Source organism: Dama dama, chromosome 20 (assembly GCF_033118175.1).
Source record: "Dama dama isolate Ldn47 chromosome 20, ASM3311817v1, whole genome shotgun sequence".
In the NCBI taxonomy this organism is placed as follows: Eukaryota; Metazoa; Chordata; class Mammalia; order Artiodactyla; family Cervidae; genus Dama; species Dama dama.
In genome coordinates, this window is record NC_083700.1 from 27,655,868 (window position 1) to 27,680,587 (window position 24,720).

The 24,720-nt window shown below is 48.1% G+C and overlaps 1 protein-coding gene across 3 annotated transcripts in view; it reads left to right on the plus strand.

Annotated features, from left to right (window-relative positions):
- The window catches only part of IGSF3 (immunoglobulin superfamily member 3), a 109,609-nt gene that overhangs the window by 64,036 nt on the left and 20,853 nt on the right, over positions 1 to 24,720 (plus strand). For 2 of the 3 annotated variants that reach the window (XM_061121064.1, XM_061121065.1), the window contains exons 3-8: positions 491 to 868; positions 3,329 to 3,739; positions 8,381 to 8,770; positions 10,143 to 10,202; positions 12,940 to 13,341; positions 16,823 to 17,227. In XM_061121064.1, the coding sequence (XP_060977047.1) occupies positions 491 to 868; positions 3,329 to 3,739; positions 8,381 to 8,770; positions 10,143 to 10,202; positions 12,940 to 13,341; positions 16,823 to 17,227 (2,046 nt within the window). The remainder of the gene's footprint in view (positions 1 to 490; positions 869 to 3,328; positions 3,740 to 8,380; positions 8,771 to 10,142; positions 10,203 to 12,939; positions 13,342 to 16,822; positions 17,228 to 24,720) is intronic. The other variant, XM_061121067.1, reaches the window with a different exon arrangement.

The following is a 24,720-nucleotide window of genomic DNA, read 5'->3' on the forward strand; positions in this document are numbered from 1 at the left end:
TGCAAATAAGGGTGCGGAACCAAAGAAAGGACCCAAGACTCCCTCCTTCCAGCTCTCTAATCAAGAAAGGAGCATTTAATTTCAGCCAGATTGCAAGGTGGTTGCTTTTGTTTTCCTCTGAATTTGTGCCAAGGATGCAACTTTCCCTGCTCATTTTATTAAAAACTTTATAAAGAGCATTAATAAATAGATATAAAACTGCTGCCTAAATGACAGAGAGACTAAATGAAATTCCCAAGGGTCAGCCATTGAATAAATAACAGGACCATGTCCTTGCACGATCACTTTCCCATATATGCAAATTAGGGACAGTGCCTTACCACGGGATGTTTTAATTAATATTTATAAATCACAGAGCGCCTCAGAAAGGGCCGCTAAGTTATTTATATTATTATCATGTCACTTGAATAACAAACCCTTTGTAGAGTGCTGCCTGCTTTGCATTTTGGTCTGAGCAGTGAGAGAGCCTGTTGTGTGTGTCTCCCCACAGGTGTCGCGGCAGCACAGCGGCTGGTCGCCATCCAGGAAGGTCCCTTGTACCGCACGGAGGGCTCTCACATCACCATCTGGTGCAATGTGAGCGGCTTCCAGGGGCCCTCTGAGCAGAATTTCCAGTGGTCCATTTACATGCCCACGGCCCCTGAACGCGAGGTCCAGATCATCAGCACCATGGACTCCTCTTTCCCTTACGCCATCTACACGCAGCGTGTCCACAGCGGGAAGATCTACGTGGAGAGGGTCCGGGGGAACTTGGCCTTGTTACACATCACTGATCTCCAGGCCCGGGATGCCGGGGTGTACGAGTGCCACACGCCCAGCACTGACGAGCGGTACTTCGGGAGTTACAGCGCCAAGATGAACCTCGTGGGTAAGGAGATAACTATGTTCATGTGGCCAGTGTTCTGCCTGAGTGTCGTAGTGAGTTTGAGCTGTTAAAATAAATCGTCATAGACTGGACTGGGTGCTTAAACAACAGGCAGTTATTTCTCACTGTTCTAGAGACTGGAAGTCGTCAGGGTGCCAGTATGGTCAGTTCTGGGGAGGGCCCTCATGGGGATTGCTGAGTATTAACTTTCTCTTGTCTCCTTACGTGGCAGAAGGGGAACAAGAGAGCTGTCTGGGGTCCCTTTATAAGGGCACTAATCCCTGAATCTTTTTCCCTGGCAGTCTATGCTTTCAATGCAGGGGATGCAGGTTAGATCCTTGGTTGGGGAACTAGGGATCTGGTTGGGGAACTGCCACATGCCAGGCAGAGCGGTCAAAAATTTTTTTTAAAGCAGCCCTAATCCCATTTATGAGAACTTCATCCTCATGACCTAATCACCTCCCAAAGGCCTCATTTCCAGATACCAACACAGTGGGGATTGGGTTTCAACACAGGAATCTGGGGGACAGGGGAGAGCATAAACATTCAGTCCATAACACTAAGTCACTTCTTTTATAGTACAGTTTTATTTGACTCTTTAGGGCTTCCCAGGTGGCGCTAGTGGTAAAGAATCTGCCTACCAGTGCAGGAGATGCAAAAGACGTAGGTTCAACCCCTGGGTTGGGAAGATACCTTGGAGTAGGAGATAGCAACACACTCCAGTACTCGTGCCTGGAAAATACTATTGGCAGGGGAGCCTGGCAGGCTACAGTCCATAGGGCTGCAAAGAGTCAGATATGACTGAGCAACTGAGCACATAACATAGCATTTGACTTTAAAAGAAGAATCCAAAGCTCCCCAAATATTTTAGAGGTCGCCAAGTAGCCATAGGTGAAACCAGTTTTGTGTGTTCACTTGTAAATAGAAGGTTGAAGCTGCAACTTGAAGATCTAATGCAGATGTTAAGAACTTAAGAGGAGGTTAACTGACCCTCTCTAACTGATGAAAAGGGGATATAAAAATATAGGGCAAGGGCCCTTGTGGTTGATAAGCGGAAGAACTGATGAGGAAGATGAAGCATGTGTCATCTGCAGGAAGAGGCCAAACCTCCAGGAAATAATGGGCCTTTAGGTGGTGCCTCTGAGCCACCGGGGGTGTCAGGAAGCAAGTGTGGCTGCAGGACTCTGCTCAGACCTGGAGTGGGTCTGTGTGTCCTTTGGTGTCAGAGTGAGGAATTGTGTACCAGCTCTTTGTGTACCAGTCTCCTTTAACCCCTGTGCTCCCCAGATGATGGAGGGAGCTGGAGGAGGGAGGGAGGAGAGAGGGAGAAGGGAGGAAGATTTCCATGAGGATGGCTCTGGGCCACAGTGTTTCCCAATGTGAAGGGTCAAAAATATCAAGGCCATTCTATTTTTCTGTCCAAGTCATAATTTCCAGGCTTAATTAAGATAATAAAAACTAGAAGTCAAAATTTCCACCCTTCAAATCAGAGAAGGGGATGGTGTTTAGTCTCCAGAGTAAAATGCTGACCAAGTGACCACAGAGGTAATCTTATCGCTTGCCTGACTCATCCCCATTCCATGGCTTCCTTCCAGCCCACGAACATGTTGACACATGAGTTATATGAAAATTGAACCTACTAAAAAATTGAGGACCCTGCTGTTTCTCTCTACCACAACCCGTTTTTTTTTTTTTTTTTTTTTTTTAAATAAAGAAGAAATAACTTTTCTAGAGCACTGCATTGCTGACGTGAGTTGGGGGAACATGGGCATGGAGTGGCTGGAAAGGAGAAAATGAGCAAGTTGTATAGAAAATGTGACACTCCAACTTCCAGGAACTCCTTTCGTTTGAAGATGAGTCAGTAGCCAAGTTAAAGTTTCTGAAAGCAATTTCATCTTGAGCAGCAAAATCTTATTTCACCTGACATAAAATTTTTTTGACATGTTATTTTCAGTGAGTTCATTTATTGTGTAAAATGAAATGTCTACAAACATTATTTTATCAATTTTTAATTGAAGTATAGCTGATATACAATATTTCAGGTTTACAGCAGAATGATTCAGTTACACACACACACACACACACACACACATCTATACTTTTTCAGATTGCTTTCTGTTATAGGTTATTATAAGATATTGAATATAGTTCCCTGTGCTATACAGTAAGCCCTTGTTGTTTTCTATTTTATATATAGTAGTGTGTCTTTGTTAATCCCAAATTCCCAATTTATCCCTTTGCTCCCAACTTTTTATCCGAGTGTTATTGAACTACCAGACAGGAAGCATAAGTGCCAAACAGTTGCAGTCCAAATCCAGACAGAAGTCTCGTTCTGTTTCTGTGCTGCCCGGGGTCCTCCGCGGCCCCACGGAACTGCGGAAGCCCGGGTGGGTTGGCCCTCGGCCCCTCGAGTGTAAGGTCTGTGGCCTAGTGACCGTGCTTGGGGCGGTTCCTGTGTTGCAGTGATCCCGGACTCCCTGCAGGCCAGCGCTGTGCCCCAGACTTTGCACAGAGTGGAGCAGGACCCCCTGGAGCTCACATGTGACATATCCACGGAGACGCTGCAGCACAGCCACCTCTCGGTGGCCTGGCTCCGGCAGCGCGGCGGCGAGAAGCCGGTGGAGGTCCTCGCCCTGAGCCGGGACTTTGTGCTGCAGTCCAGCAGCGACTACGCGCAGAGGCTGAGCCTGGGGGAGATGCACCTGGACAAGCTGGGGAGCACCACCTTCCGCCTCACCATCTTCCACCTGCAGCCCTCGGACCAGGGCGAGTTCTACTGCGAGGCCACGGAGTGGATCCAGGACCCGGACGGCTCGTGGTACCCCATGACCCGAAAGCGTTCCGAGGGGACCGTGGTCAACGTCCAGCCCACCGGTGAGTCTGTCTGGTGGGAGGTGGTGCAGACTCCTCTGACGACTCTGCAAGTACTCCGGGTCCCTAGGGGCCGGGTATCCCCAGCCCTGACCCTCTCTGACTGTGCTCTCCCAGCCCCGGAGTCCAGCTGGGCTCCAGATTAGAGCTGACAGCTGTTGGTGGCTGCTGCAGCTGGGCTGGGGGCAGGTGTACTGTGGGCGCTCAGTCCACTGGTTTTGCTTGAAGGGTATGGTTGTGTCGGCACAGAGACGCAGGAAGTGCCCAAGGGTCCTTGCGTTGCTGCTCACCTGTGATGAGAGGCTGCCATTGTCCTGACAGTCAGAGGTGTGATTTATGGGAGATGAGCTGGGGTGCCTGAAGTACAAGCTGTGGGGGGAGTTCTCTTCAGGACCTGTCTCTTGACTCTCCTGCCCCATTTGCTCCAGTTAAATGGTGGTCGTCTTGGTCTCTACATAGCTCTCTTGCCACTTGTTCTTCTGCCATTCTGGGGCTGTGCTTCTGACTTAACCTAATAGCACGGATGCCCAGGCTTGGGCACTACAGATTCTTGAGTCAGGCTTCCGGGGTGGGACCTGGGAAGCTGAGTTTTCAGTACACTTCCACTACAGACCGTCCACGCTTTGTCAAGTACAGCTCTAGAGCCAACAGGGCAGAAGCGATTCTCTGGGTGCCTAGTGGATGTGAGAACTTTACAAGGAGGGTTAGGCTCCTGGACTGGGGGCACTTTATCTGTTCTGTAGGATCCAGGGTATTTAGTGGCTTCTGAAACTTCCGGTACTCAGAAATCCACAGAAGGCGCTTTATTTCATATTTATCCCTTCCCTTCCTGGCTGGTTTTAAGAGCAGCTTCAAAAGTCTGGGCCACATTTTGAGTCTTAATGCTTTTAAATTAGGTTGCATCAGTTAATCTTCTTTATTTTAATCTTGCCAATTTGGAATGAGGATTTTTTTTTTTTTTTGAACTTGCCCAGCAAATGTATCCAGACTAAGCAAAGGGAAAACTAGGTGAAAAAAAAAAGAAAGTCGATGACTTCACTCCATGTCCCAGTGATGTTCTGGTTCAGTGGTTGTAGCCCCAGTGTTCCCCTTCTCTTACTTCATTTCAGTCAACATTTAGTAAGTCTCTTCAGCATGGCAGGTGTGGTGATAGGCATCGGGGACTCAGAGATGAAGAACACTTGGTCCCTGCCTTAGGGAACTGCAGATATGAAAGCCAGTGGCTGAGTGGAGGGCAGTGAGTGTGATGATGGTGTGGTGGATGGGGTGCTCTGGGGACACAGTGAGTATAACTCTTCTGACAACAGCGTTTTCCCTGGATGGGGTCGTTAAAGCAGATTCAGGAAAACCAATACATTTGGTGACTTTGAGTTGAGGCTTAAAGCTTGAGCAGGCATCAGGAGGAGAAGCATAAAGGTACAGAATTGTTTGTCATGTTTGGCAAGCACAGAGAAATCAAGTGTAGGCAGGTGTTGAGTTCCAGATTTAAGTGGTGAGAGATAAGAGATACGAGATAGAAAAGATGGCCTGAAGCCCCATCTGCTGGAATGTGAGCTTGGCTTTGACTCTGTACTCCAAGCATCTCAGGCTGTTCTCCTTGGATTCTTAGGAGCCCCACAGAGGTGCCTGAGCAGTCGCTTTGTGGGTAGATGTGTGTGCGTGTTGGTGTGTATGGGTGGACGCCATGGTGGGAGGTGCTGGAGGAAGGCATGTGAGGCCTACAGTGTCCCCTCCTTGCCTCAACCAAATGTTTTCTATATCGGGCAATAAAAGACTTTGTATGCGAAAAGGAAGACCCCCTCTCCTCTGCCCAAGCAAAGTCTGAAAACCACTGCTGTAGACACTTGGAGCGGGGAGTAGAGATTTGTAAACAAATCAGTGACACAATCAGACTGGGTTTTAGAAAGGAAAGACCATGGAGGCCACCTAGGGTTGACCTGACAGATTGGATCTGCAGTCAGGAGACCAGGGAGGGAGGGGCTGATGAGGCCACAGCTGGGTCAGTGGCACTGGCCCGGGAAGTGAGCAGTGGGTGCTAGGGGCAGCAGAATGGAGAGCACTAGGGAAGGAGGAACCCAACCATTGGGAGCCCCGAGGCTGGGGCTCAGGGTGATTCCTTGAATCACCTGATAAGGAGGGATGAGGTAATGTGCCAAGTCATACTTGAAAGCCTCTGCTTCCCCTTTAGTGGCAGCACTGGTTGGCTTTTCTTTTGTTCTTGTCAGTTTTGGTCAAGGAGTCCATCCTGCAAGCAGACTCTCATGGAGATGCTCCATGTGTGAAGCAGCCAGCATGTCATCAGACATGGAGCTCAGTTTGAGGTTGAACTTGGGACTGATGAGGCCCCAGGAGAAGCCCATGGGATGAAATTGGGAAAGGACCCAGGGGAACTGTGGCAGTGAGAGGTGGTCAAGGGAGCAAGTCCCAGTGACAGAGAAACAGAGTGGTCAGGCGAGTTGGCACGAAGCAGGAAGAAAAGTGTTATGAACACAAAGTAGGAGAGCTGGTCCAGAGGCTAAAACTTATGTGACAAAAGCCTTCGGTTGTGATGGGTTGGGGGGTGGGGGTGTCACTGGAGACATTTGCTCAGTCAGTGAAGTATGGGAGGTCAGAAGCAAAATTTCCATGAGCTAAGGAGGGAGAGGGGATTGAAAAAAGCATGAATCAGTGTATGGAGGTTTAATTGACTAGGGAAGAACAAGGACAAATTACTGGGCAGAAAGGAGGAATCTCATCTTAACCTGGCAATGTGAAGGCTTCACCATGCTACGAGAGATCAGAAAAATCTAAGGAAGACTGCCCCAGTTGCAACCAGCCTCACTCTGAGGAAGTGGGAAGTCTGAGGTCTGGGGCACCTGTTTGTAAGTCTTTGGTGGCATGTATGTGGAAGGGGTGATTTTTTTGTTTGTTTGTTTAAATCACTGATATTGAGTTATAAGTTACTGCAATGTGGTTGACCAGAAAGCCAGTGTCTGGCAGCTGACATGGGTTCAGTCCCATGTGGGTGTGTGTGTGTCTAGACAGAGGCTGGCAGAGTGAAACCCACATCTCTCAGGTTGGTCTTTTGGGAGGGGAAGCGGAGGCAACTGGTGTCACTTTGGAAGTGAGACCCTAGAGTCATTGAGTGTAGTTCACTTTGTCAGCAAGTTTGGGTAATAAAAGGAAGAGGTTGATTCGCTGGAGAAAATGGGTATTTGGGGCAAGACACTGGCTCTGGTGGGAAGGGAGGAGATGGAGAGCCTGAGGAATGGGAGGGTACAAAGCAAGAAGGGGAATGTGGAAGCAAGTGCTCTTGTGATTCCTGTGTTTTTAGGGAAATGGGATTCTCATCTGTTTGAATAGTGCGTGGGATGGGGGATAAGAACAAGGCAAGGTGGGATTTCCCTGGTAGTTCAGGGGTTAAGACTCTGTGCTTCCAACACAGTGGGGTGAGGATTTGATCCCTGGTCGTGGTAACTAAGATCCCACATGTGACACAGGGTGGCCAAAAAAGAAAAGAATGAGACAAAGGCCCTAACAGTAGAGGTAAAGACTTGGGAATGCCAGTGTAAAGAAGACAGTTGAGACTGGAGCTTATGATTCTACAAGGAATTCAAACATCCCTGTGATGAGATTCTCCCTTCCATGTTCTCTTTAGAGGAACAGAGCTGGAACTGGGAAGAGAAGGACTTGGGCAGTGGTTGAAGCTACAGCCTCCCCTTCCCAAGGCTCTGTGACTCTGTTTCCAGAAGCTTCTCCAGCCCTTCACTCCTTTATCCCCTGCCACCAGTGCCTGTGAGACACGATAATTGTCTCATGGCATTTAGAGACTCACCATTACATGGTGTGTGGGACAGTTAGTGGCAGTGAGCCCTTCTTTGATCGTTGCCCTGCACCCTCCCCCCATTCCTGATTAAGCTTCTGGTTCTTTGAAGGGTGCTTGGGTTCATTGACTGTTTTAGAGGTCATGTGGCTGTCAGCGGAAGTAGGTACTTGCCCCCTCCATCTTTCTAGAGATTTGATCTGACGGATGAGGGACTGGTGAAAAGACATTCATTTCCACTTTTCCTATGCAATTTTGTTAGGGATTGTCTTTTTATTTCCAGTAATCACGTGAGGGTGGAAGACATTTTTCTCTCTCTCCATAAATAGACATTTATTTCTCTCTGCAGATAGATAAATACACTGAGAGAAAGAATATTTATTAGGATTGGGGTCAGCACCTGGGCCGCTGGGTAATTTTGTCTCACAAGTCTAGCAGGGTAATGTCTATAATATCTACTGAAAATATTTGTACTCCTGATGCTTTGACAGAGTTCTGGGCATATAGATCAAGGTTGGACCTTTGTACTCTGCTGTGCAAGTGAAATTAGGAGTGATATTGCTTGCTGATCTCTGGGAGTGTAGTCTAAGGCATTATAAGCTGCAGACAGAGCTGCATCATCTTGATTGGAATTAACAAGACTCTTAAACTTTCTGGGTCTGGCTACCTTTGAGTTTCCGCTGAGATAGTCGAGAGTTTTTCTCTTAAGACAGGGGTGGCAGTGCCTTTCCAGTAGTCAACTTGGTGAGAAGGTGGCGACGGTGGAAATTTGCTGATGCAGCTTGGAGCGCGGGGGCCCTTGGACACCCAGAATGCATCCACCTTGTTATTTGTTTTCTCAGACAAAGAGTTCACCGTTCGGCTGGAGACAGATAAGCGGCTGTACACGGTGGGAGAGCCAGTGGAGTTCAGATGCATCCTGGAGGCGCAGCACGTTCCCGACCGTTACTTCGCTGTCTCCTGGGCCTTCAACAGCTCACTCATCGCCAGCATGGGGCCGAACGCCGTGCCAGTCCTCAACAGTGAATTTGCCCATCGGGAGGCCAGGGGCCAGCTCAAAGTGGCCAAGGAGGGCGACAATGTCTTCGTGCTGAAGATCTACCACCTCCGCCAGGAGGACAGCGGCAAATACAACTGTCGTGTGACGGAGAGAGAGAAAACGGTAACCGGGGAATTCATCGACAAGGAGAGCAAGCGTCCCAAGAACATCCCCATCATCGTCCTCCCCATCAGTAAGTGTAGGGAGGGGCCACTTCCTTTCCCTCCTCCCACTGGCCCGGTCCAGGAGCTAGCATCATCTCAGGGAAGTCTGGGGAGAAGAGAAGAGCTGTGGGGAGGGCAGGGCAGGTTCAATCAGCTGGCAGAGAAAATCAGTTACCCCCCCTCCTTTCTCCAGCTCACCTGCCCACACTTAGCACCCCGCCCCCTCTAGTAGGCAGAGCATCAGGTGTGTGTTTGCAAGCTGGCAGGGGGCCTAGCAGATCTGAATGCTAGCAGCTCTGTATAAACGCCAACAGTGCCGGCTCAGCTTGGAGACCAACCAGGACTCCAGCACAGCTGTTCACTCCCATGTGGGAATTAAATCCCAGAAGCAATGGGTGGGTGCCTGTCTTGAGACCTCACTTAAGAGGGTTGGTCTTTTATGGGAGGATTTTAAATCCTAAAGCGCATTATTAGCAAAGATTTGCTCTCTGGGTTTGAGGGTGTAGGGACTGGCATTTCCCTAATTGTCTCTTCACTTCTGGAAGTGGGTTTTTAAAAGTCAGTGGATGGGACCTCTCCCATCATCCTGGAGCATAGGCTTTTAAAGCTTAGCTCATTTCCGGGGGTGCTTGGGTGGGCTCCCTGCCTGCTTGTAGCTGGCATTGTCTGGGTGGGTATTGGTCAGGACTGGGGGATTAGGGGACTGCCTATGTTTGCTTATCTTGGATTTAATCATTCATAGTATCAGCATGTCCTTATTAATATCTCATTTCTCTCATAGTTTTAGCTTTAGTAAAAGAGAAAGCTTAGAATGCTCTGATTTTAAACAAGATGGTGAAGTTTTTAAACTAACCTTTAACCCTTTTCTCCACTGCTCAAACTGTTCTGTCTCTTAGGCCTGTAATGATTCCCTTTACATTTTTATTTACACTTTGACATTTTTAATGCAGTTTCAAGTGTGAGGAAAAAAACAGACAACAGGGGTCTTGCTGCTCTTTTTTTTTTCCTTTTCTTACCAACAGGATGGCTTCTTTTGTGCTTATTTTTTTAAAAAATTGCTCTCTGACACACATCTCATTGTCTTGAAATTCTTTTCTTTCTTATTCCCCCCTGCAATGCCTAGCATGGAGCTTTGCAAAGGGTAGATGCTTGCTGAATATTTGTAGAATGGAATTTGTTGAATTGGATGCCCCTTCTTTACTATTTTCCTGTCGGTCTGCGCTTGCCTTAACCATGGACTCCCTCCTTTTAAATCTGCAACTAATTCCTCATTGTTCTGTAAGGATCCAGTGAAGGGCAGCCACACTGTGTCCTTCCTCTGTTTTTTGTACTAAGCAATTTCCCCCATCCCCTTCCAAGAACTTGTTTGATGATCTGTGGCCTGCTATATTGCTTTTCCAGCAGATAACTGGGTAGTTAAAGTCCCCCAGCACCACCAGATCCTGCCCCAAGGCCACTTGGGTAAGTCTACCAAAGAACACAGTGAATCACATCGGTAATGGTGATAATAAAAACTTGGATTTTAATGGCGCTTTTCCTCCCAAGAGCCCAAAGTGCTTCTGCGTATATCATCTCCTCCTCTGCTCCCAGTCCTCCAATCCAGTAGTTTTCTGTTCATCCTCTGAATGAAGAGACCAGAGCACCACACAGGGAAGTGGCTAAGCCAGTTCCGTTTAGTGGTCAAGCTTGCATCGCATTAGAAATGCCTGCTTCTAACTCCAGATCCACCGCTCTGCGCTTAGCCTGTGCTCCACCATCAGTCTCCTGATTTGGAATTTCGTTGTGACCATGCACTTAGATTCTCATTAGTTCTGTCCTAGTTTTCATTTAATCCAGAGAGTTTTAAATTGCTGGCTGCCTTTTTCTCAAGCCTGGAAACACTTGTAAATAGTCTTAATGGGCAGTTAGCTTTGTGTCTGTGTTTGCTTTTGCCTGGGCTGCAGAATGTTTTTTTTTCCCCCTTGTAGTTTCACATCTAACTGCGTGGTTTTTTCAGGCTTGCTCAAACAGCAGCCCTCGTAACCAATGAGCCAGGGCTTATAGGAGAGCCCATTAGGATGAGCGTAGTGGGTGGGAGCAGTGCCCTGTTAGTCATTCTTCTGCTTAAGGCAAGAGGAGACTTTTTTTCCATTGATGCCAAAGTTGCCCTTCTTTAATTTCTCACTTTGAATTGATAGCACTGGAAGTGAGTCATTAATGAGTCTTTAATCTAAAGAGGAATATTGTTACTATTAACAATGATGAAAAATAATTACCCAATCTGATACTCTCAGTGTCATGACCTTTAGAAGTAGGACTATTAGTACTTCCATTTTGCACATGAGAAATGAAAGCTTGTGTAGATTAAATAAGAGCCCCAAGACTGCAGGGTTAGGAAACAGTAGACTTGGGCCTGGAATCTGGTCTGTCTGCCTCCAAATCCTAGTTTTTAGCCATGAGTGCTGTAGAGATAGCTACTCAGGAGCTCTGTCATCACCGTGAATCATCTTGGTGTGGCTCCTGGGAAAATTCCTATTCCCCACTTTGTCCATCGAGACCTTTTTTCACGTGAAACAAGCTTATCCAGAATGGGTGGCCAACATGTTCACTATAGCAAGAGCTCCATGCCCGGGCTCAGTGCTCATCTTTGCCTCTTTCTGCCTGTGAGGAAAACACAGGGCTAAGATTGATTCCAAATGCATGGTCGTGGGTATGCTTTTACCCTCAGTAATTGGGTATGCCCCTTGATCTGGGATTAGATTGATTGATTGATTGAAAATTGTTGTATGTGTTTCATGTGGATGGTGCCCAGAAAATTGGAGCCGAATCAATCTGGTACTTTCTGTTTTTTTATACCTTGCTTTTTGAGCTCTATAGATAATTATACAAAATAATATATGCATAATCAAGATAGATTAAAATACCCAAAGTCTTTATGAAAAACATAGTTAATGGGAATAGTAAAATTAATTATCATGATGACCAGTTTTTGAAAACCTGTGTATTAGGTGATTTATAGACATTGGCTTCTTTACTTTATAATTAAAAAAAAAAATTGCACAATGTAAATAACACTCTCCCCACCCATCCCGTTGAAGAAGGCATGTAGAGCTTAGATAATTCCCTAGAGGAGGTCAGATAGCTAAGTGAGTAGCGAAGGAATAAAGGGAGTGGAATCCTTATCCTGGAGTTTGATTGGCAGAAAGTCAAGGTCGAGAGTAGCAGAGCCCCTGGGCTGAAGGTGGATGGCCATGGGAGGGCGAGCCACTGCCTCTGGTCTGTTCCTCTGTGTTGACGAAAGCCTGAAAGGTTGCTCACCACTCGCTGTGTGAAACGAGGCCGTTGCTGCTGCATTATTGCTCACAACCAAGGAAGAAAGAACGTGTTGTCCTCCAAATACTTCCTGTCACTTTTATTTTTTCTACTTCCTAATATTGCCCTGAAAGATTCAAATGACATATATGAATGTTCAGCTTTTATTTGACTGCTGTAGCCCTCAATGATGGGAAGATTAGGTGAAGTAGAATTTTCAAGCTATTTAACTCACTGAAAATCCAAGTCAAAAATTCTTAACCCTGCTGAACACATTCCAGTCATCCCATCAGACTCTGAGGGGGATTGGTTCCAAGACCACCCCAAATTTGAGGATGCTCAAGTCTCTTATATAAAGTGGCATTTTGGATTTACGTATAACCCACACTCATCATCTCTAGACTATTTATACCTAATACAACATAAATGCTATGTAAAGAGTTGCCAGTTTGCCAAAATTCAAGTTTTGCTTTTTGGAACTTTTTGGAATTTTTTTTTTTGGGGGGGAGGGAATCTTTTCTATCCACAGTTGGTTGAATCCATTTATGTGGAACCTATGGATATGGAGGGCTGAATGTACTTGATGAATTGTTTTATGCCCTAAGGGTAATGTTTGATGACGTATCTCTTATGTTCTGATCCAGTCTCAGGTCTTAGGCCCTCATTGTCCCACATGTTATCTTTGCACCAAGCAAAGGCCATCCTAGGTTATCAGATCTAAAATCACAGGCAGCAAAGCCCAGAGCCAGCCAGGACTCATGGCAGCAAGCGTCAGAGAGCATGCATCCTCCCAGGTCCCCTGTGCCTGAATAGAGCGACACTCATACCCCTTTCTCCTGTGACGTCTGTGGGGAGGGCACAGTGGAGCCCAGAAAGCCCCAGCGTGGCACTCTCTCCCTCTCCCCAGAGAGCAGCATCTCAGTGGAGGTGGCCAGCAACACCAGCGTCATCCTGGAGGGCGACAATCTGCACCTTTCCTGCAGCATCCGGACGGCGGGCCGGCCTCTCGGCCGCTTCTCCGTCATCTGGCAGCTGGTGGACCGGCAGAACCGCCGCAGCAACATCGTGTGGCTGGACCGAGATGGCACTGTGCAGCCCGGCGCGTCCTACTGGGAGCGCAGCAGGTTTGGGGGCGTCCAGATGGAGCAGGTGCAGCCCAACATGTTCAGCCTGGGCATCTACAACAGCAGGAAGGAGGACGAGGGCCAGTATGATTGCCACGTGACCGAATGGGTGCGGGCCGTGGACGGCGAGTGGCAGGTCGTGGGGGAGCGCCGGGCCAGCACTCCCGTCTCCATCACCGCTCTCGGTAAGTAAGCTCTGCCGTCTTTGGGTGGGACCGCTGGGGAGATGCTCCCGTATCAAGACCCTTCTGGGAAAAAGTCACTCGGTTGTGTCCGACTCTTTGAGACCCCAGGGACTACAGCCCACCAGGCTCCTCTGTCCACAGGATACTGGAGTGGGTTGCCCTTTCCTTCTCCGGGGATCTTCTCAACCCAGGGATCGAACCCAGGTCTCCTGCACTGCAGGTGGACTCTATACCATCTGAGCCCCCAGGGAAGCACATGGGAAATGAACGGCACCTTCCAAAGGTTTTGATTGAAGAAAGCATTGACAAAGTGTGGATGGGGTTCAGGGAACCAGCAGGGGTTCAGCATGGTGGGCCCAGGGGACGGGTGACAGCTGGGCAGTTACTCCTGGGTCTGGGTGGGAGGAATGAAGTTGTAAGGATTCTGGCCTGGGTGGTCCCAGGTAGAGGAACAAAGGCCACTGCTAAAACTAACCTGGAAGAAGATTCTCTCCCTCCTGCACCCAGGCCCTCCTCTCCAGGGGCTCAGCCCTCCTGGCAGTTTAGAGCCTGGCAGAAAAGGGTAGGACAAAACCTTTCACCATTTATTAGCATTTACTACCCTTCCTGGCTGAGTGTAAACGCTTAAGCTTAATTGTCCCTTAGAATCCTCACCTAGCTTACAAGTAAACACTGTCATTTTACAAGGAGATCCTGAGACAGGATAACTCATTTGCCCAGGGCTATGGCTTTTATATGACAGACCCACAGTCTTGAACCCAGGAAACCAGCAATCTGCCTTAAAATTATTTCCAAAGCCTGTGTTTTTATCTTTTCCTCCATACCGCTCTTCCTAAAGAAAGCCATTTCCTGATTAGCGTGAAATTAAGATACCTTGATATTTGCTAAAACCAGGGTATATTAGATTTCCTTCTTACGGGGTAGTTAAAGAGGCTTCCATCAACATTTATCTGCCTAATAGAATCTGTATATTACATTTTACAAGACCAGTCAGCTACTTTGCTGGGAATGTGCCTTGTCATGTTAGGTGTTCCTGTTTGCCACGAGACTGTGACATCCGTTGTCCTCAGCGATTTCACATCCCACCCCTGGACCATGCTCACCTTCCTCGTCGATAGGGCTGCTGCTGTTTCTGGGCACACCCCACTGGAAGTGGCAGCCCCAAGTGGTTTTGCCCTCACCGAAGTCCTGTGTCACCACCCGCCCCAGATCAGAACTACTTTTCCTTTCCAAAGCATAATCCCAAAGATTGACCTGCTTTCTGCGCTCATCATGCAGCTCAGATTTCTGTCTCTGGAAGCCTCATCTAGTGGTTGAGTTTCCTGTTCAGCTCAATCCCTGAGCCTCTGCTCAGCATCCCCTGTGAACATATGAGAAAGGAACCTGTGAGGAGAGTCCTGGGTGTCCAACAGGGGGAGTCTCTCCTGTGCTGTGAGGCTAAGAGTGTCTGAGGGGTGGTTAGAGTTAGAAGTAATTTTATAGCATCAGGTTGTCCTCTGAATTTTTAAAAAACCATATATATATATATATATATATATATATATATATTAACTTTCTGGCTTTTCTGGGTCTTTGTTGGGGCACAGGCTTAGTTGCACCATGGCATGTGGGATCTTAGTTCCCTGACCAGGGATCAAACCCAGTCCTCTGTATTAGAGGCTGATTCTCAACCACTGGACCACCAAGGAAGTCCCTGTCCTCTGAATTTTTTCATATTCATCGTATGTCTGTGGTTCCCACGGCCAGGACTCACCAAGGGATTCTGACCTAACTCTGCCAAAAGATTTCATTCCGTACCTTGTCTTTTACCAATGGAGCTTAGAGTACTTTCCTTTATGTCTTTTTTTTTTAAAAAGCAAACTATATATGTAACAATATAGTATCACTATATTACTATATATGTAACAAAATACAGTAATACTGTAATAGTACCTTGGAAGGTACTATTCCAAGTATTTCACAAATACTAACTCATTTAATCTCCACAAAGACCCATTTTACAGGTGGGGAAATAGAGGCAAAACATTAAGTAGCTCATTTAATGTCACACAAGTAGAAAGTGTCAAAGTTGGGCATCTGGCTCCAGGGTCTGTGCCTTTAACCTAACCACTGCCTTAGGCTTCCCAGGAGTAAAGCCACCTAATAATGCCCCTGAAATCAGTGATATACATGTTTGTAGTCTGAATGTCTTTTACTGGCAGCTTGATAGTGGGCAATTTATTTATCCTCTCTGGGCCTCCTCTGTTTCTCCATCTGTAAGAAAAGAGTGATAAGCCCACCTGTCCTGCAAGGTTGTTTTGAAGATTCAGTGAAGTGAGGTGAAAGTGAAGCAGTTGGCACCATGCCGCGCACATAGATAGCGCTCAGGAAATTCTGGCTGCTCTCAGTTTTAGCATCATAACCAACATGTTAATGGTCCATCATACTCTCAGGGCTGACAGGACTCTCATCACCCATCTGAAGGAGTCAGTATTTTGCATTAGGGATGCTGGAATATGGAGAGACTCAGTCTAGCACACCTGCTGGGCCCCTCTTCACCCAAGGTCCCCCCTTCTGAAGATCAGTCCTTCCTGCTGTGGGTCCTTTGCTGCCTCTTTTCCCTGGATTCCATGAGGAGATGGAAGTCAGACTGGGGAGCCAGCCCGAGCTGCGCTGCCCGGGGAGCATGGGCACCTGTTCCACCTGCCTCCCGCTTCTCCACCACAAGTGCGCTGATGGGCCGGGCATGAAGGAAATTGGCACTGGGCTTCTTTCTCCTGTTTCAGCATGGAATCCAAGCTGTCTAGGGATGGTCCCACCTCCATGTACTCAGTCTCTGCTGTTCAGGGGTGGGGTGGGGTGGGCATTGACGTAACACAAATCCATGTGAAGGTTTCATTGGGAAGGCTTTGCTAGTGCTGCTTCAGGAGAATCACCGCCAGCCTCTTTCTTTGAGGTCCTGTGAATTGTTGGGTTTGTGTGTCAACACGCTAGCAGAAGTAACACTGGCCTGGGCATCAAAAGAGCCCCATGTTCTTTACATCTGTGTCTCTTTTGCTGTTTTGCACAGAGGGTCACCGTTACCATCTTTCTAAATTGCATATATATGCGTTAATATACTGTATTGGTGTATTTCTTTCTGACTTACTTCACTCTGTATAATAGGCTCCAGTTTCATCCACCTCATTAGAACTGATTCAAATGCATTCTTTTTAATAGCTGAGTAATATTCCATCATGTATATATACCACAACTTTCTTATCCATTTGTCTGCCGATGGACATCTAAGGCAAAAACCACTACAATATTGTAAAGTAATTAGCCTCCAATTAAATTGGTTAATTAATTAAAAAAAAAAAGAGCCCCGTGTGTGAACCTTTGTTCTGTTTGCTTTTGCCAAGAGCCCTGTCACTGCGTCCCACTGCCCTGAGGAAGACAACTGTCTGTCTCCATGTCTCCATGCAGATAGATATGTCTATCTACCTCTCTCTGCTCTCTCCAGAAACAGGCTTCGCGGTCACTGCCATCTCCCGCACACCGGGGGTGACCTATTGCGACTCCTTCGACCTGCAGTGCATCATCAAACCCCATTATCCCTCCCGGGTCCCCGTGTCAGTGACGTGGCGGTTCCAGCCGGTGGGCACCATTGAGTTCCACGATCTGGTGACCTTCACCCGGGATGGAGGAGTCCAGTGGGGGGACAGGTCTTCCAGCTTCCGGACCCGGACGGCCATCGAGAAGGCGGAATCCAGCAACAACGTCCGGCTGAGCATCAGCCGAGCCAGCGACACGGAGGCGGGAAAGTACCAGTGTGTGGCGGAGCTGTGGCGGAGGAACTACAACAGCAGCTGGACGCGGCTGGCCGAGAGGACCTCCAACCTGCTAGAGATCCGGGTGCTGCAGCCAGGTGAGGGGCCCGGGCGGGTCCCACGTGCCTCTTCCGGCTGATGAGATGCAGGGAGGTAGGACGAGTCGAGTGCTGAGCCCTTGGCTGGGCTGCTCTTATTTCCCAGCTTTCTAGTTCGAGAAATTTCAAATGTGCAGGAAGCTACAAGACTCGTATTCCCGTTCTGTGATGACCAGTTGTTCACATCTTACCAAGTTTGTTTCTCCCTCTGTGGGTCAGTTTTTGTTGGTTTTGAGCCATTTAAGAGTAAGTTGCCAACATCAGGACACTTGCTCCTAAATACTTCCAGTGTGGGTCTCTGAAGATCAGGACTGGGTCCCACCCAACCACAATAGCGGGCTTCCCAGTGGTTCAGTGGTAAAGAATCCGCCTGCCAATGTAGGAGATGTGGGTTCGATCCCTGGGTCAGGAGGATCTCTTGAACCACTCCAGTGTTCTTGCCCAGAGAATTCCCAGACTGCTCCCAGACTGGAGCCTGGGCTCCAGTCCATGGGATCGTGAAGAGCCAGATACGACTGAGCACACAAACACACTCTAGAACCACAACAGCATTGTCAGACTCTGGGAATTTAACACGATTATAGAGCAGTACCAGCATTTTGCCAGTTGTCCTGAAAATGCCCCTTATAGTGTTTTCTCCTTCCAAACCTGCATCGAGTCACGGGTCATGATCGTATTTAGTTGTCATGTCTCTTTAGACTCCTTTAATCCAGAACACTTCCCCAGTCGCTTGTGTGAGTGTGTGTTTGTGTGTATGTGTGAAGATATTGATATCCGTGAGGTATGCAGGCCAGCTTGACTATTTTGTGGGAAGCTCTGTCTCTTAATGTCATCTCCTGTGATCCTTGCCACAGTGATGTGAACAAGGTACCCATTGTCCCCTGTTTGCAGACAGGAACCTCAGAGGCAAAAGGGAGAATAACAGACTCTTACTGAATGTTTGCTTTGCACTGGGTGCTTGGGATTATTTTGTGAAAATTTCACAACAACCCCAGGAAAGGTTAAGTGATCAGCCCAGGGTCATGTAGCTGGTGAATGGAGCCATGTTTGAATCCTTTCCCCCACACTGTTTCCTTGACCTAGGCCCTGTCCTCCTGCCCTGGATTTGAGCACTTGAGCGCTCCCCTCTCCCGGGCAGGTGGGATCTCTCTTGCATCAGGTTGCAAGGACACACTCATTTGGGGAGCCTTAGTCAGGGGGCAGTGTGCAAACACTCTCACCTTAATCAGGCCCTTCCTCTAATGAGAGGGTAAGTTTGTGCTGCTCTTATGGTTTTCTCTGTGTCTGTACCTGTCTCCATTTAGGTTGGTGGCAGGCAGAGGGTGGAGCCTGGCCCTGAGCAGGAGAGCACCAGCAGCCATGCAGTGAAGGGTGGGGTCTTTGCAAAGACTTTGCAGAGATAACTCACTGACTTTGCAAAGATGATTTGAACACCTTGCAAAAAGAGTGTTTCTGATTGCTCACAGCCATGGTGTGCGCCCAAGCCCGGTGCTGCAAATGATCACAGTGTTTGTTATTTTCAGCAATGTGAGGTTACAAAATAGCAACATCTGGGCTTATCCTTCACCTCTTCTAGCCCCATAGCAGGGTCCTGTTTGGAGCGAATGACAGGGATGGTTCCCTGGCCAATTAGAGCCGAAGCTTGGACAACAAGATGCTGGGGAAGAGGCTGTTCTGCTGAAGTGGATTTGCAGGTTAATGGGGGGTTAAGCAGAGACCCGGTTTTGTGTGAACCCTTGTTGTGGAAAATGCTGAGGGACCCACTTGTCTGCCTTTCTGAATAATTGCATCCTTTGTGGTCTCCTCTGTCCTCACGGTCAGATTGTGAACCCCCTCAGTGCCTGTCACGTGGTTCCAGCTACAGAAGGCAGAGGAAGTACTGACCCTAGGACCTTGATTGGTGCTGCCTTTTCAAATAAATTCCTAATACTTGCTTGTTTGTCTTACTACTTAGAAGCTAAGACGGAAGTACTTAAGGAAAGAAAAAGGAATTCCTTCATTGAAGATTTTAGTTATTTGGATTTGGATTAATTCTGGTGCTACTAAAGGGGAAGTGGGGCTTCTCAGGTGATAACAATCCACCTGGGATGCAGGAGACCTGGGTTCGATCCCTGGGTCGGGAAGATGCCCTGGAGAAGGAAATGGCAACCCACTCCAGTATTTTTGCCTGGGAAATCGCATGGACAGAGGAGCCTGGTGGGCTACAGTCCCTGGGGTCACAAAGAGTCAGACATGGCTTAGCAACAGAAACAACAACAGCTAAAGGGGAAAGGAGACAGAAATGTACTAAATACCTCTTGGGTTCCAGGCTTTGTGCTTCGTTCCTCTGTTTTCTTTTCAAATTCATCCAGCAGTGAAATAGTATAGATGTCTTTATGCCCATTTTGCTAATGAGGAAACCTAGGCTCCCAGTGTTTAGGAGCCTTGATAGGGACAGTTTGCTTGTCAGATGGAAAACAGATTGGAACAAGGAGCCTAGGTTGCTTTGATATCCATGTATCTCCATTTTCCATTACATCATTTTATTGCCCCCTGGAGAGTTAGGGGACCTGGGATCTGCTCTGAGGGCTATATGTTCAATTCTCACATGGCTTACACTGAGTCAGTTTGTTTGTGATTTTACCATGAAGCGAGAACAAGCAGCGACTGGCATGGGAGACTTGGGAGCAAGTGCCGGGTGCTTGGCCTCTGCTCAGAGGAGCATGGTAATGCACTTGGCTGGCCCTCTGGGGGCCGCAGAGAGCAAGGTAGGAGCTGAGGCTGAACGTGCGCAGCTCCCGGGAGGGACGACGGCACCAGAGAGGGCACATCCCCCTTAAGTGTTCTGATCGCTCCTTATCAAATATTTATGCACTTAGCACTTAATATTTTCCAAAGGGCTTTGTGTTCATTTTTACTCTTTTCCTCACACACCCTGGTTGTTACTAGAGCTTTTATTTGGGGAAAGTAGAAGTGGAGAAATACCAGAGGGCTGACCACGTGCCGGAGTGTGTATTGGACACTTGGTGTAGATGGCCCTCAGTCACCTTTCCTGCAGCCTTGGGAAGAAAGTACTGCTTGTCCATTTTATAAATGGAATATCTGAGGCTCCGAGAGGTCAGGGCTTGCCAGAGTCCAAAAGCAGTGGGAAACAGGGGTGGGAATCCAGGTATGAACTGCCTTAAAAAGCAGTTGGGGTGGATGAAAGGGAGACTTTGGCCTTTTTCAGGCCGTATATCAGAAATTATTCTTTCTTGGACTTCCCTGGTGGTCCAGTGGTTAAAACTCTGTGCTTCTACTACAGAGGGCACAGGTTCCATCCCTGATCAGGGAACTAAGATCCTACATGCTGCATACACCCCCTCCCAACCCTACCCCCCAAAAAAATCCTTTCTGCATTCAGTTAATCTCATTTTCAGAAGCAGTTTCTCTTTATAGTGTGCTGTGTGGAGGTATTTCATTACTGGTGGCAGAAGTAGTAAGGGCAGTAGTGATATCAGCTGATCTCTATTGAGCATGTCTGGTGTGCCCGTCACCACCCTGAATGGTTTATATACAGTGACACTCGTCATTCTTAGTCCATGCAGTTCCATGAGGGGGTGCTGGTTTCACCCATTTTATAGGTGAGGACACTGACACAGAGGGTAAATAAATTACCCAGCGATCCATAATAAGTGGCAGAGGCAAGATTCAAATCCAGACAGGCAGTCTGGCTCCAGAGTCCAAGCTCTTTATTTTATTTTATTATGGTATTTTTTTCTCCCTCTCAGGAATCTTCTTTGGTAACATACCCTTGGATTTAATCCACCCTCTCTCTCAGGTTTGCCATCCCTGAGCCCCTTTAGCAGATTCTTAAATTTGTTTTCTTCAATTGGAATCGCAAAGTCCCTGTAGAGGTTCCTCCAGACACAGTTTGCTCATGCTGAAGGAGTTTAAACTGTGCCTCCTTGAACACCTCTGTTCCTTCTCACTTCTGCCACCAGATGGCTCCAAGGCTTGGGGACACCAGAGCTCAATCCAGTGCTGGCTTCTCTTCTTTTGACTCTGCTTCCAGACTCTGCTTCCACATCGTGCCTCTCAAACCGTGGGTTCTTAACCCTGCTCTGGTGTTTTCCATAGGAACATCATCGCCCCACCCCCTGCCCTTTGAGAAGATGCTTTTGTTGAATATGCTTGTTCCAGCAGCGTGAAGTAGAAACCCGGGGACTGCTGGCTCACTCACGGCGGTCCTTTTATCAGCTCTCTACAGCTGGTGTCATCTGCTCCCGAGAAGACTCTGTATGCTCTGTGCCCTCAAACAGTCCTTGTCAGAGCCACCGACTGACCTGGCCACACCACGGCTCTTTGTTTCTTTGAAATCCCTGGCTGGATGGTGTGATAAACATGTTGTGGATCCAATTATTGACCATTCTAGATGCACGCTTCATGTTCCAAATGCACATCCATAAGGAAATCTTCAAGGAACACCATTACCCTTCCTGCCTTGTTGATTTAGCTTAGCCTTTACTACCATTGAAGGCAGAGTGTAACACCACAAGGGGCATTTAAGCAGGACGTTTAAGCCAGTTCAGCATATTTGATTCTTAGCTCTTAATCAGTTATTTTTCCTTTTAATTTTGAAGCATTGCTTTGCTTCCTTCTGATTTTCTTGAGCACCCGAAACACCCTCCAATTACATATTCCTAAATACAGAAGCAATAAGGGAAATGTCAGCACTCATTTTCCAAATATTTACAACCGTTATTTTGGTCTGGCTATTAAATATTGCGCATTGAAATTGACAAAGCAATAAACAAGCTTCTAGGAGGACAGCCTCCGGTGTAGAAAGCCGACTTGTCAGTGGGTGTATTCTGCAGGGATTTTGCTGATGGGCAGTTGGGATGAATATTTAATACCCTCTGGATGCTGCCAAATCCGTTCTCTCCAATTTCTCATTGCTGACCTGGCAGGTTGGGCGAGCTGAGGGCTCTTTGCTTTGACTTCCGTGAGTCCGGGGCCTGTGACAGTGGCTCTTCCTGGCAGAGTCTAGCAGGTGACAGGCTGTCCTGTCCTTCAGAGGGGTTGGCCCCTCCTTTCTTTCAGGGGAACCTGAGGTTCTCTTTCCATCTCGTGTGCCTGTGGCATCTGCCCACTGGGTGTTGAGAGAGAGGGAGTGAGCATGAGGGCAAGAGCCCTAGAGGAGCCCCCCCCCCCCCGCCCCCCCGGTGCCTCAGGCCTTGTTGTCATGGTAACACCAGGTACACCTGTTTGGAGTCGGTGAGCAAGGGTCAGTGCTCTGTCTGCAGACAGGTAAGGCAGACAGGGCGTGTCTGGGTTACCCTAATTAGCTGCTTCTGCCTCCTGACTTTTGCTGGTTTCTCCTTGCTCCTCCCTCCCAGGGCCTTCTACAAGCATGTTTGAGCACCTGCTGTGTGCCAGCTTCTGTGCTAGGTGCTGTGGCTGCAGTGATGGGTGTGTCAGGGCTTGCCTCTCAGGCTGGCCAGAGGCTAGTCCAGGGGGTAGGCCATAGGGTTGAGTGGAGAATCAGTTTGCATGGGGGTGGGTGGCAGGAAGGAGCGGCAGGGCTTTCAGGCTCAGAGTTGTGAATAAAGAACATCACAAGGGAGGCAGCCGCGTGATTGTGACTGAAGCCTAGGTTTGGGGAGAGATTGGGTTGGCAGGGGCCAGGGGAGCCCCACTTCTACAAGACAGCATGGAGCATCAGAGTTCGTGAAGGTTAGAAGCAAGGACAGACCAGACAGCCTGGGTTTGAATCTTGGCTCTACCACTTATCAGAAGTGTGACTTTGAGCAAGTATCTTTATAGAACTGGGGGTGATAATATTTATTGCATAGGTCTGGTGGGGACCAGATAGTTAATATTTATAAAAGGCTTAGAGCAGTGCTCAGCACATAGAAAGGATTGTATAATTGTGTGAAGAAAAATAATCTAAACTGGGCAGATAAGACTTGGGACCACATTCATTATGTTCTCCTTTTTTTAATAACAGTTTGTAGTAGTAGTCCCTTTCCTACTCTAAAATAAAATTCACATGGTCACAGACAATATGACTTCCTCCGCATGTAATCTTTAAGAATTTTTGCTGTTGTTGTTCATCGTTGAGTTGCTCAGTCGTGTCCGACTATTTGCTACCCCATGGACTGCAGCACTTCAGGCTTCCCTGTCCTTCACCATCTCCCGGAGTTTGGTCAAACTCATGTCCATTGAGTCGATGATGTTACAGCACCCTTATGGTGGCAGAATGGAGAAATTTTTTTAGAAGTAGTTTGTAATAAAGCAATAAATTCTAACACGTCAGTGCTCAGGGGGGTTACTGTTGGAGGATCGGTCCCCGGTTCATGCTGCTGGGCAGAGGCCCTGCTCCCCACCGCATTGCTCCGCCTGATTGTGTCAGTGGTACCACCTCTGAGCAGCATTGTTGTCTGGACCGGTTTCCAAGAGCAACTCATGAGATAATGCTGAACAGAGCAAAGGAAACCCCTCCCTTGATTTGCCTAGCATATGTCAAAGCTATGAAAAAAAACAATAAGTATTGTGTTGATAGCCAAATGAAAAGTGCTAGGTACTAGGCACAGAGTTTTCACTTTGATGAATGTCATTTGAAAGTCACAAGGGACACGAGGCAGAGACCTCTTGCACAGAGTCAGCCCAGGTTGGTTTACAGAATCTACTGGCTTTAGTCCATCTCATATTCTGTACCCCCCGCCCCCTGATTTCCCTGGCGTCCCTGAGGGCCTTGCTGTCCTGTTGAGAACTGCTGTGTGGGGAGCCGCAGGGAGGCCCTAAGCTGGGAGCTGCGAGGTCCTGTGTGCAGCCTAGGATGCTCTCCCTGGTGAGACTGAGGCTGGAGTATAAGGTCTGAGAAGGAGACAGTTAGGGGCTCAACTAGGGTATGAGCATGGGGAGGGGAGGGGGGCTAAGGTGGTGTTAAGGCTGTAGGGACTCTAAGGTGTAACTGCTGACTGGCAGGTGCCTTTGCCCCCTCCTTTCTTTTTTTTTGGGGTGGGGGGAAGTTGGTTGCAGAAGTCTCTGGCCTTAGTTTTTTGTTTTAATTTACTTATTTCTGTCTGAACTGGGTCTTCGTTGCTTTGCGAGGGCTTTCCCAGGTTTTGGTGGGCAGCCTTCTCATTTGGTGGCTTTTGTTGCAGAGCACAGGCCCCAGGTGCATGGGCCTCAGTAGTTGCAGGCTTCTGGCTCAGTAGTTGTGGCACAGGGGGCCTAGTTACTCCGCAGCATGCGGAATCTTCCCAAACGAGGGATTGAACTCGTGTCCCCTGCATTGGCAGGCAGGTTCTTATCTACTGCACCACCAGGGAAGTCCCCCTCCTTCTCTGAGGATGGATGGGACTTGCACATACATGCACACACAAAACACACACACACACACACACACACACTTCTCCTGCAGCCCTTCCTTCCTTCTCTCCCAGTCTCCTGGCTGACTTACGTCCCTCAATTGGAAAAATCCCTGCCGTCCAGCTGCTGCCCCCTGTAGTCCTGACATGATTGATGAC